General features: G+C 36.8%; 1 protein-coding gene and 1 long non-coding RNA gene across 3 annotated transcripts in view; one reads left to right on the forward strand and one right to left on the reverse strand.

The window, feature by feature from the left end:
• The window catches only part of Csmd3 (CUB and Sushi multiple domains 3), a 1,310,498-nt gene that overhangs the window by 291,090 nt on the left and 1,005,663 nt on the right, over window positions 1–13,745 (reverse strand). The window contains exon 31 of the mRNA XM_087559497.1: window positions 4,273–4,467. Within this exon, the coding sequence (XP_087415623.1) occupies window positions 4,273–4,467 (195 nt within the window). The remainder of the gene's footprint in view (window positions 1–4,272; window positions 4,468–13,745) is intronic.
• Window positions 1–13,745, forward strand: part of LOC120093811 (uncharacterized) — a 64,157-nt gene that overhangs the window by 42,486 nt on the left and 7,926 nt on the right. Inside the window, exons 3-4 of one of the 2 annotated variants that reach the window (XR_015624799.1) lie at window positions 3,114–3,211; window positions 4,306–4,379. This is a non-coding gene — a long non-coding RNA (uncharacterized LOC120093811). The remainder of the gene's footprint in view (window positions 1–3,113; window positions 3,212–4,305; window positions 4,380–13,745) is intronic. The other variant, XR_015624798.1, reaches the window with a different exon arrangement.

Raw genomic sequence — 13,745 nt, forward strand, 5'->3', positions numbered from 1 at the left:
AATAGGATAGCAATATTCTTATTAGTCCTCTAAAATATTTCTAATTCTTTTTGTGAGATAGCAAATACATTGAATTATATAATAGACTTCCAATAACTTCATAAAATATTGTAATCTAAGCCACACATTTAAGCCATAAGCCATGATCAAGTGTACTATCTAAATTTTGAATAAGTACTCATAGCTAAACTTGATCTTAACCAAAAGGCCAAGGAGTGATTAAACTTACATTTAAATATTATTTAAATTAAATATATCTAGTTATAACTTGAAAGTTTGTATTCTCTAACTGTAGTACATATTAAGTTGTTATGACTAATTTATCTTCAAGTTATTTTTTCTTACAATTTAAGTATCAAATGAACAAATTTAATATGATTTTCATGAACTTTGCCTTTGAGTAAGCTAAAAGTAATAAATGTCTCTGTATTCTATGGATGTAAGTGAAATATGCAAGTGCTCACATATTAAGAAACATAATGGTATGTTTACTACCAAAATGAAATATATATGTACACACACACACACACACACACACACACGCATACACACACACACACACACACGTGTATGTATGTGTAATAGTATGATTTCCTCGGCCAAGGATATTCAAACCACCATATTCCATTCTCTGATTCCCATAGACTTGTTCAAATAAAGTCTTGTTCAAATGAGTCTATGTGGGCCATACCTAACCATAGCATATGCTTAAACATTTAGACCAACATCAAAACTCTCCATAGTCTATAACAGTCTCAACAATGTTAAAAGCCCAAAGTTCAAAGTTTCTTCTTATGTTCATCTAATCACATAACTATAATCCCCAATAAAATAAAAATCAAAATGCAGGTCACATACCTCCAATATCACAGGATGTACATTGCCATTCCAAAATGTGATAATGAGGCAATCTTGGACCAAAGCAAGACAAAAGCCAGCTGGGCAAAGTCCAAACTCAGCATCTCCAAGTCTGATGTCAAAGTTCTCTTTAGACATCCAACAGCTTCCTGCTTCGATGACTGCAATACACTTCTTTCTCTTCTTTCTTTTGGACTAACTCCGCTGTCTATTAACTGCTTTCCTCAGCAGATATCCAGCAGCTCTGGCATCTTTAACATCTCGGGTTCATAGCAACTTCAATTCCACAGCTTCTTGTTCCAATCTCTGGAATCCACACATGACCTTTTGGGCTCCACCAAATGGCTTGGGTCACTTCTGCAGCTTTGCTGTCTATAGCACTCCAGGTTCTGGTTGACTCCACTCCAGTGCATCTGTTCTTGGTGGTTATTCCATGGCACTGACAGCTCCAATCTAATGGGATCTTCTGTTGCAACTAGGCTTCACCAATAGCCCCTCATAGGCTTACTTCTTTGCATGACCCCTTCAGTCCCGGGCTGACAACTGTAACTGAGGTTCAACCTTTACCAGGCCTTCCATGACCTTTCTCCAAGCCTCAGCTGCTCTTATGACCCACCCATCCTTTCAAAACCAGTACTAGTTGGGCGACTGTTAGACATTCCCAAGTACTACTGCAGCACCAGGTACAACCTTGGCTATCTCTGGAACACAGCTTCTTTGTGCTCTCAGAAAACAACTCCCAGAAGATTTCACCTCACTAATGCTCATCTCTTCTTAATCACATAATTTCTTAGCTCCAGATAACTAGCACCAGTATTTCCAGTAGCCCCTTCTAGTCTAACCTCTAAGACTAGAGGCACGTGGCCAAAACTATATAGCTCTGTTGCTTGCTGGACCTGAAACATGGCCCCCTTGTTTTATTACATTATCACAAGCTTTCTGTTTTCCAATTACCTCACTGCCTAAGTCTGCAGAACTTGCTCTGTAGACTGAACTTGAACAGAGAGATCTGCTTGTCTCTGTCTCCTGGGATTAAAGGTATGTACCACCATGCCTGATCCTAAGGTTTCATGGCCATTCTGCCTCAAGATCTGGATCAAAAGCCTAAATCTTTCAGATTCAAAGTCTGGATTAAAAGCCTGTCCTCCATTTCTAGATTGTAGTTCATTCCAGATTAAAAGTCTAAACTGTTCCTTGTTCAACTTCAAACAAACAATAAGCTTACCTGGGTGGTACTTTGCCAAAATTAGATTACTAGTACCTTAATCTGTTTATCTCCATGAATACAGGATTCACCTCTACTTCTTTTCCTGGTGCCCCTTTATTACTTGAACCATACATTTTGTATTCTTTTTATTTTTAAGCTGCAACTTTTGATCAGAATATTTCTCATAAGAGTGAACCATTGTGTTAAAGTCTAAGTTTGGTTGAGTTGACACTTCTATTGTCCATGCCATGATTGAAATCTCTTTACCTCAGCCTCAAGCATGATCTGCAGATGAGGGCAAAAGGCAGCCACATTCTTCAGAATGTGATCTTCAGAAAACTTCAGAAGAATGATCTTCAGAGTTCAAATCACTTGCAGCACTAATATACTTCTATATTTCTTTAAGATGGTCCATTAAGTCTCACTTAAAGCAATCCCTGGCTTTCAAAATTCAACTCTTAAAATCCACATTCCTTCAAACAAAAATATGGTCAGGCCTATCAGAGGAATGACCCAGTTCCTAGTACAAACTTTTGTCTTACTAATGATTTCCATTACTATGAAGAGGCTCCTTGACCAAGAACTTTTATAGAAGACCACATAAATTGGGGCTGGATTACAGGTTTTGATAGTGGAATTCAGTCAATTATCATCAAGTGATGGGGCTGGATTACAGGTTCTAAGGTTCAGTCCATTATCATCAAGTCAGGAAACATGGCAACGCCCATGGAGTCATGGTGCTAGTGGAGCTGAGACTTCTACATCTTTTTCCAAAGGAAGCCAGGAGCAGACTGTTTTCTAGGCAGCTGTGGGGAGTCTCCATGCCTACACCCACAGTAATACACGTCCTCTAGCAAGGCCACACCTCCTAATAGTGCCATTCCCCAGGACAAGCACATTAAAACCACCACAATGATTATTTTTAAATAATTTTGTTTCAGAAGAAATCAACAAATACATCACTAATGTTCCACCTATGACTGAACTATTTCACTAGAGTATTTTATTTAGTTGACTGTTTGACTTGGGATTTTGCTATGTATTCCAGGTTCACTGAGAACTGCCATACCTCAGTCGCCTAAACTCTGAGATTACAACCTGGGATTAGAATTTGGCTCTCTGTTTCTCACACAAACAAATTTGTAGGTGAGTATGAAATTTCCTAATTTGATCAGTAAGAAAAAATAAGCTTAAAGAGATCAAATAACTTGGGTAAATCCATAATCATACATAATTATTTCAAATGAATACATTATATGAGAATAAGTAGATGTATGTTAGAAACTGACAATCCATTCATTTCCTCATCATATCAAGGACCTTTTTCTTTCTATTTCATTTCTTAAAATATAATCTAAGGTAATGTATTTATTTTTACAGAATGGCCCAATGAACACACAAATAGATGGCTATACATACATCCATTTATACATAGGAGCAACATATATCTATTATATTTGCATATCTGTACATAAAACTAAATATTCCAAAAATAAAGTTTCTTTTGCTTTATTTTGTGAATCTGAATATTTTCTTCTTTTTACTTCAAGTATATTTGACTCAATTATATATCTATTTTAAAAATCATGATCATAACTAAATGGGTTGATTTTATGACTCATTGGTGGTACTCATACTTGGATACTCTTTCCCAGGTGACATCATTTTCTAATAGCCTGTGTGCACCTTGGCACAACGCATTAAGGTCATTCAAATCACTTACATGTCTGTATTAGTCTTCTACACTGAAATCTTTGCTTGTCCTTGAAAGGCCTTTTTATACAGAATTGTGTGCAAGTATACAGTTTTAAAACACTGGAGTATTGTTTTTCCTTCTAACATCTTCTTTTTAGAGAAATGCATGTTGTTCTGTTCCTTGTTTGAAATAAATTTTCACATCAATAACATGGTATTACATTTATCTAATTGTGTCAAATTATCACTTAATCCAGATATGTAAAATAAAACATTTATAAATATCTATGCATTGACAATACTCCTTTGTTACACAAACTATGCCTTCATAGAGACAGCTAAGAATATATACACTTTTCTGAAGAAATTTTTTATGAAATTCTTTTTCAACACTTCATAAACTCTTTCTATTGTCTATAACACACTGGTATTTGGATTTTAGAGGAATGTCTGTTAAGAATATAGAATATTTTATATAATAATAATAAGTTATCAAAAGTTGTATTTCTTACCATGACAACTTGGTAGGACTCTATTCCATCCAGGTCTTCCATCGTCTCCCATGATACACGTGAGTGTTGAATAACCTTGGAGAACATAGCCAGCATCACAGTAATAGGTAACTGTTGACCCCAATTTATAATCCATTCCAAGTCTGGTACCATTCATTATATTGCCTGGATCAAAGCAGGACTCCCGGAGTTTTGCTGTAAAACAGTGTCAGTACATTAATTGCTTTGAGATACATTTTTTGGTGATTCTTATATAGGATGCTCATCTCCTGAAGAACAGCAACTACAGCAATCCTGTGTTTAGAAAGAGCACAGAGCTGACTATATGGAAATAAAGTCCTGTGTTACAGCGTGCAGCCTGGACACATTCAAAGCTGTTGGAGTTCAGTGAATTAATCTCCTCCTAAGTCCAGGCACAAACTCATCCACACACATCCTCACATTCACAAAAGTTCCTTCTCATGGATCACCTTCAGGGTTCACACTGGAATAGCCTCAGAAAACAAGGTATGTTTTGTCTATGGGTCCCACATCTGTGAAGTCAACTTACCACAAATTTCTCTAAAAACAACACTTCAGTTTTGTACATATTGAACATTGCACTGGCATAAATAAATAAATAAATAAATAAATAAATAAATAAATAAACAAACAAAACCACCACAAAAAAAGAAAAGAAAAAAGAAAAAAGAGAAAGAAAACCTACAGTCTGATTAAAAAAAAACACAAACATACAATAAGCTAACATTTCTACACAAACAAAACAAAGTGTGGTGAGACACTATTGAAGTATCTTACACTTCACAGGTCCTAAGTGTCTACCTGTTTAATCATGGTTCACTTTAGATACCATGGTGTAGTATATACTTAATACTAAAATACTTATTTCTGTACTGATCATTACAGATATTTTTATTATTCATCTCTGGAAAGAACAGAAGAACATCTATGTATAATTTTATTGTGCTGAATATGATAATCAAATGATATAATGTGTCTATGTATGTGCATGTGTTTGTGTGTGTGTTTGTGTGTGTGTGTGTGTGTGTGTGTGTTTGTTTGTAAGGGTATGCATGAGTTGTGAACAAAATACTCTTTTAATAAGAGACACTAGTATTATTAAAGGATGATGGTATTTCCATGGAGTCTTGAAAACCAACACTGAAAGTTGTACTGGAACGAGTACATAGTTTGAGTAAAAAGTGTATTAAAAATACTTTAGATAAGATTCAGTAGAGGGGTTGGGGATTTAGCTCAGTGGTAGAGCGCTTGCCTGGGAAGCGCAAGGCCCTGGGTTCGGTCCCCAGCTCCGAAAAAAAAAAAAAGAACCAAAAAAAAAAAAAAGATTCAGTAGAGCAACTACTGAACTAGTTCAGTAAAAAATGGACCTTCATGTACGCAGAGGTTAATTTTCTTATTTTGTAAGAATAAGTTTCTTATTCAGCTTATTCCCAGTGAACAAGGCAGAAGAACACAATGCAATTCTAAAAGGAACAGTAACCTACCCTTTATCTCAAGTTGAAGTTATTCCATGAAGAAAAGGAAGGTTTGAATTAGTATTTCAAAATGTTAATCTATTTTGTGTTACTTTTGCTAACATTCATGTTCTAGAAAGTGCACATAACCTTGTTGAATTTTTTGCTTTCAATAACAAGGCATTCAAACTATAATGCAAGTACCCTGACTGTTTTTCAGGAAGCACATTGACATATTTTTACTATTGCTTTTGCTGATTCTTCTATTGCTAAGTTCAATGTGAATAAAACCATTTATCTTATGATTTTTATGCATTTTAAAAACCTTGGTGAATAGTTTTTAAAATAATACTGCCCTTGTTTACTACCGTGTGTGCCATAGTATTTACATTGGGAAAATTGGAAGTTATGAACCAAAAAACTTTAGAATTATGTTTATGAATGCTATATTATGTTTATTGTGATGAACAAATGAAAGAAATGAGTTTTTCTTGTATTGCACAAGTAAAATGTCTTAGATGATAACATTTTTTCTGAGCTTCTGTGATATTTTAATTTAGCTCTTATAGAATGTATACTATGTAAGAAGTAAGCATGAATTTGCGTTTAGGTAAGATAAGGAAAATAGGCTTCATCACAAGTAGAACTGCCAAGGGTATATAGAAAATTGTTCCATAACTATATTTGAGAGGACTGTGAGAAAGAGAGGCTTAGTTTTCAGAGGAACAATGCTACAGTCAATTAGCACAGTTTCCCTGAGCATTTTTTATTGGATATTTTTTATTTATATTTCAACTATTTCTCTTTCCCTGATTCCTGTCCAAGTCCCCTATCCCATCCCCCTCCACCTTCTTCTATAGGGGTATTTCCCCCTCCCCAAATACCCCCTTCCTGCCTCCCTACTGACATTCCCCTACACTGGGGCATCCATCCCTGGCAGGATGAATGGCTTCTCTTCCCATTGGTGCCCAACAAGGCCATCCTCTGCTACATATGCATTCTACCATGGGATTGTCCTTGTGTAGCATTTGGGTAGTGGTTTAGTCTTTGGAAGCTCTGGTTAGTTGGTATTGCTGTTCTTATGGGGTTGCAAGTCCCTTCAGTTCCTTCAATCCTTTTTATAACTTCTCAAGGGGGACCCTATTCTCAGTTTAATGGTTTGCTGCTTGAATTCGCCTCTATATTTGTCACACTCTGTATGAGTCTCTCAGGAGACAGCTGTATCAGGCTCCTGTCAGCATGTACTACTTGATTTCATCAATATTGTCCAGTTTTGATGGATATATATGTGTGTATATATATATATATATATATATATATATATATATATATATATATATATATATATATATACTGAATCCCCACCAGGTGGGGCAGGCTCTGAATGGCCATTCCTTAAGCCTTCGCTCCACACTTTCTCTCCTCATTTCCTCCTCTAAGTATTTTGGCCCCCTTTCCATGAAATACTGAAGCATCCACACTTCGCTCATCCTCCTTCTTGAGCTTCATGTGTTCTCTAGATTGTTATCTTGGGTAATTTGAACTTTTGAACTGATATCCAGTTATCAGTGAGTGCATACCATATGTGATTTTCTCTCTCTCTCTCTCTCTCTCTCTCTCTCTCTCTCTCTCTCTCTCTCTCTCTCTCTGTGTGTGTTTGGGTTACCTCACTCAGGATGATATTTTCTAATCCCATCCATTTGCTTGCCTACAAATTTCATGAAGTCATTGTTTTTGATAGCTGAGTAATACTCCATTGTGTAGATGTACAACATTTCTGTATCCATTCCTCTGTTGAAGGGCATCTGGGTTCTTTCCAGCTTCTGGCTATTATAAATAAGGCTGCTATGAACAGTGCAGCATGTTTTTGTTATATGTTGTAGCATTTTTTGGGTATATGCCCAGGAGTGGTATAGCTGGGTCCTTAGTTAGTGCAATGTTCAATTTTCTGAAGAACCTCCAGACTGATTTCCAGAGTGGTTGTACTACTTTGCAATACTACCAACAACATAGGAATGTTCCTCTTTCTCCACATCCTCGCCAGCATCTGCTTTCACTTGAGTTTTTGATCCTAGTCATTCTGACTGATGTGAGGTGGAATCTCAGGGTTGTTTTGATTTGCATTTACTTGATGACTAAAGATGTTGAACATTTCTTTAGGTACTTCTCAGCCATTCAATATTCCTCAGCTGAGAATGTTTTGTTTAACTCTGTACCCAATTTTTAATAGGGTTATTTGACTCTTTCGTTTCTAACTTCTTTAGTTCTTTATATATTTGGATATTAGCCCTCTATCAGATGTAGGATTGGTAACAATCTTTTCCCAATCTATTGGTTTCCATTTTGTCTTAATGACAGTGTCCTTTGCTTTACAGAAGCTTTGCAGTTTTCTAAGGTCCCATTTTCGATTATTGTTCTTAGAGCATAAGCCATTGGTCCTTTGATCAGGAAATTTTGCCCAGTGCCCATGTGTTCGAGGTTCTTCCCCACTTTTTCTTCTATTAGTTTGAATATATCTGGTTTCATGTGGAGGTCCTTGATCCACTTGGACTTAAGCTTTGTACAGACCAATAAGAATGAGGCCATTTTCCTTCTTGTAAATGCTAACCGCCAGTTGAACCAGGACCATTTTTGAAAATGTTATCTTTTTACCACTGGATGGTTTAGCTCCTTTGTCAAAGATCAAGTGACCATAGGTGTGTGTGTTCGTTTCTACATTTTCCATTCTATTCTATTGATCTATCTGCCTGTATCTTTACCAATACCATACAGTTTTTATAACTATTGCTCTGTAATACTACTTGAGGTCAGAGATGGTGATTCCCCTAGAAGTTCTTTTATTGTTGAGGATAGTTTTTGCTATCCTTTTATTTGTTTGTTTTTTGTTTTTTGTTATTACAAATGAATTTGCAAATTGCTCTTTCTAGCTCTATGAAGAATTGAGTTCGAATTTTCATGGGGATCGCATTGAATCTGTAGATGGTTTTGGCAAAATGGCAATTTTTACTATATTAATCCTGCCAATCGATGAACATGGGAGTTCTTTCTAGCCTCTGAGATCTTCTTCAATTTCTTTCTTCAAAGACTTGAAGTTCTTGTCAGACAGATATTTCACTTGCTTGTTTAGAGTCACACCAAGGTATTTTATATTATTTGGGAGTATTGGAAAGGGTATTATTTCCCTAATTTTTTTTGTAGCCTGTACATCTTTTAAGTAGAGGAAGGCTACTGATTTGTTTGAGTTAATTTTATATCCAGACACATTGCTGAAGTAGTTTATCAGGCTTAGTAGTTCTCTGGTGGAACTATTGGGGTCACTTAAGTATACTACAATATCATCTGAAAAGACTGATATTTTGACTTCTTCCTTTCCAATTTGTATCTATTCGGCCTCCTTTTGTTGTCTGATTGCTCTGGCAAGGACTTCAAGAATTATATTGAATAAGTAGGGAGAGAGTGGGCAGCCTTGTTTAGTCCCTGATTTTAGTGGGATTGCTTCACCATTCTCTCTACTGAGTTTGATGTTGGCTACTGTTTGCTGTATATTGCTTTTATTATGTTTAGGTATGGGCCTTACATTCCTCATCTTTCTAAGACTTTTAACATGAAGGGGTGCTGAATTTTGTCAAATGATTTCTCAGCATCTAATGAGATGATCATGTGTTTTTTTTCTTTGAGTTTGTTTAAATAGTGAATTGCATTCATGAATTTCCATATATTGAACCATCCCTGCATCTCTGGGATGAAGCCTACTTGATCAGGATGGATAATCATTTTGATGTGTAATTGGACTCGGTTTGCAAGGATATTATTGAGTATTTTTGCATTGCTATTCATAAGGGAAATTGGTCTGAAGTCCTCTTTCTATCTTGGGTCTTTGTGTGGTTTTGGTATAAGTATATTTGTGCCTTCATAAAAGGAAATGGGTAGTGCTCCTCCTGTTTCTATTTTGTGGAATAGTTTGGACAGTATTGTTATGAAGTCTAATAGAATTCTGCACTAGTCCCATCTGGTCCTCAGCTTTTTGTAGTTGGGAGACTTAATAATTGCTTCTATTTCTTTAGGATTTATAGGACTGTTTAGATGGTTTATCTGATCCATATTTAACTTTGGTACCTGGTATCTCTCTAGAAAATTGTCCCTTTCATCCAGATTTTCCACTTTTGTTGAATATAGGATTTTGTGGTAGAAACAGATGATTTTTTAAATTTCCTCAGGTTCTGTTGTTATATCTCTCTTTTCATTTTTGATTTTGTTAATTTCTCTCTGTGCCTTCTAGTTATTCTGGCAAAGATTTTATCTATCTTTTTGATTATCTCAAAAAACCAGCTCCCTAATTTTGTTGATTTTTGTATATTTCTTTTTGTTTCTACTTGGTTGATTTCATCCCTGAGTTTCCTGCTGTCTACTCTTCTTGGGTGTATTTCCTTCTTTTTGTTCTAGAGCTTTCAGGTGTGCTGTGAAGCAGCTAATGTATGCTGTCTCCAGTTTCTAATTGGAGGCACCCAAAGCGATGAGTTTTCCTCTTGTAATTGTTTTCATTGTATCCCATAAATTTGGGTATGTTGTGCTTTCATTTTCATTAAGTTCTAAAAAATCTTTAATTTCTTTCTTTATTTTTCCTTGACCAAGTTGTCATTGAGTAGAGCATTGTTCAACTTCCATATGTATGTGGGCTTTCTGTTGTTTTTGTTGTTATTGAAGACCAGCCTTAGACTGTGGTGAACTGATACCATGCATGGGATTATTTCAATCTTCTTGTATGTGCTGAGGCCTGTTTTGCTACCAATTATATGGTCAGTTTTGGAGATGGCACCATGCGGTGCTGAGAAAAAGGTACATTCTTTTGTTTTAGGATGAAATGTTCTATAAATATATGTTAAATTCATTTGGTTCATAACTTCTCTTAGTTTCTCTATGTCTCTGTTTAATTTCTGTTTCCAAGATCTGTCCATTGATAATAGTGAGGTGGTGAAATCTCCCACTATTATTGTGTTATTGTGTGAGGTACTTTGAGCTTTAGTGAGGATTCTTTTTTTTTTTTTTTGGCACTTTTTTTTTATTAACTTGAGTATTTCTTATTTACATTTCGAGTGTTATTCCCTTTCCTGGTTTCCGGGCAATCATCCCCCTAATCCCTCGCCCTCCCCTTCTTTATGGGTGTTCCCCTCCCCATCCTCCCCCCATTGCCGCCTTCCCCCCAACAATCACGTTTAGTGAGGATTCTTTTATGAATGTAGGTGCCCTTGCATTTGGAGCATAGATATTTAGGATGGAGAGTTCATCTTGGTGGATTTTTTCCTTTGATAATTATGAAATGTCCTTCCTTACCTTTTTTGATAACTTTTGGTTGAATGTAGATTTTATTCGATATTAGAATAGCTACTTCAGCTTGTTTCTTGGGACCATTTACTTGGAAGATTGTTTTCCAGCCTTTTACTCTGAGATAGTGTCTGTCTTTGTCACTGAGATGTATTTCCTGTATGCAGCAAAATGCTGGGTCCTCTTTATGTATCCAGTCTGTTAGTCTATGTCTGTTTATTGGGGAATTGAGTCCGTTGATGTTAAGAGATATTAAGGAATAGTGATTGGTGTTTTCTGTCATTTTTGTTGTTAGAGGTGGAATTACATTTTTTTTTGGTTCTTTTTTTTTTTTTCGGAACTGGGGACCGAACCCAGGGCCTTGCACTTCCTAGGCAAGCGCTCTACCACTGAGCTAAATCCCCAACCCCGGAATTACATTTTTGTGGCTTTCTTCTTTATTTTCGATGCAAGGAGATTTCTTTCTTGCTTTTCCTAGGGTGTAGTTTCCCTCCTTGTGTTGGATTTTCCATTTATTATTCTTTTTACGGCTGGATTTGTGGAAAGATACTGTATAAATTTCATTTTGTCATGGAAGATTTGGTTTCTCCACTTACGTTAATTGAGAGTTTTAGTAGATATAGTAGCCCAGGTTGGCATCTGTGGTCTCTTTGGGTCTGTATGACATCGGCCCAGAATCTTCTGACTTTCATAGACTCTTGTAAGAAGTTTGGTGCAATTCTGATAGGTCTGCCTTTATTTGTTACTTGACCTTTTTCCCTTATCACTTTTAATATTCTTTTTTCGTTTTGTGCATTTGGTGTTTTGACTATTATATATTGGGAGGAATTTCTTTTCTGGTCCAATCTATTTGGAGTTCTGTAGAATAGTTCCTATTCTTTAGATTAGGGAAGTTTTCTTCTATAATTTTGTTGAAGATATTTACAGGTCCTTTATGTTGGGAGTCTTTGTTCTCTTCTATACCTATTATCTTCAGGTTTGTGTCCTAGATTTCCTGGATGTTTGGGGTTAGGAACATTTTTTACTTTACATTATCTTTGACAGTTGCACCAATGTTTTCTATGGTATCTCCTGCCTCTGGGATTCTCTCTTCTATCTCTTGTATTCTGTTGGGGATGCTTGCATCTATGACTCTTGAATTCTTTCCAAGGTTTTCTATCTCTAGGGTCGTCTCCCTTTGTGATTTCTTTATTGTTTCTTTTCCCATTTTTCAATTTTGGATCATTTTGTTCAATTCCATCACCCATTTGGTTGTAATTCTTTAAGAGATTTTGTGTTTCCTTTATAAGGACTTCTACTTGTTTACCCTGTGTTATCCTGTACATCTTTTTTTTTTTTATTAACTTGAGTATTTCTTATATACATTTCAAGTGTTATTCCCTTTCCCGTTTCCGGACAAACATCCCCCTCCCCCCTCCCCTTCCTTATGGGTGTTCCCCTCCCAACCCTCCCCGCATTGCCGCCCTCCACCCACCAGTCTAGTTCACTGGGGGTTCAGTCTTAGCAGGACCCAGGGCTTCCCCTTCCACTGGTGCTCTTACTAGGATATTCATTGCTACCTATGAGGTCAGAGTCCAGGGTCAGTCCATGTATAGTCTTTAGTTAGTGGCTTAGTCCCTGGAAGCTCTGGTTGCTTGGCATTGTTGTTCATATGGGGTCTCGAGCCCCTTCAAGCTCTTCCAGTTCTTTCTCTGATTCCTTCAACGGGGGACCTATTCTCAGTTCAGTGGTTTGCTGCTGGCATTCGCCTCTGTATTTGCTGTATTCTGGCTGTGTCTCTCAGGAGCGATCTACATCTGGCTCCTGTCGGTCTGCACTTCTTTGCTTCATCCATCTTGTCTAATTGGGTGGCTGTATATGTATGGGACTCATGTGGGGCAGGCTCTGAATGAGTGTTCCTTCAGTCTCTGTTTTAATCTTTGCCTCTCCCTTCCCTGCCAAGGGTATTCTTTTTCTTCATTTAAAGAAGGAGTGAAGCATTCACATTTTGATCATCCTTCTTGAGTTTTGTTTGTTCTAGGGATCTAGGGTAATTCAAGCATTTGGGCTAATAGCCACTTATCAATGAGTGCATACCATGTATGTCTTTCTGTGATTGGGTTAGCTCACTCAGGATGATATTTTCCAGTTCCAACCATTTGCCTACGAATTTCATAAACTCGTTGTTTTTGATAGCTGAGTAATATTCCATTGTGTAGAGGTACCACATTTTCTGTATCCATTCCTCTGTTGAAGGGGATCTGGGTTCTTTCCAGTTTCTGGCTATAATAAATAAGGCTGCAATGAACATAGTGGAGCACGTGTCTCTTTTATATGTTGAGGCATCTTTTGGGTATATGCCCAAGAGAGGTATAGCTGGATCCTCAGGCAGTTCAATGTCCAATTTTCTGAGGAACCTCCAGACTGATTTCCAGAATGGTTTTACCAGTCTGCAATCCCACCAACAATGGAGGAGTGTTCCTCTTTCTCCACATCCTCGCCAGCATCTGCTGTCACCTGAGTTTTTGATCTTAGCCCTTCTCACTGGTGTGAGGTGAAATCTCAGGGTTGTTTTGATTTGCATTTCCCTTATGACTAAAGATGTTGAACATTTCTTTAGGTGTTTCTCAGCCATTCGGCATTCCTCAGCTGTGAATTCTTTGTTTAGCTCTGAACCCCATTTTTTAATAGGGTTAT

Source organism: Rattus norvegicus, chromosome 7 (assembly GCF_021556685.1).
Source record: "Rattus norvegicus strain SHRSP/BbbUtx chromosome 7, alternate assembly SHRSP_T2T, whole genome shotgun sequence".
Taxonomy (NCBI): Eukaryota; Metazoa; Chordata; class Mammalia; order Rodentia; family Muridae; genus Rattus; species Rattus norvegicus.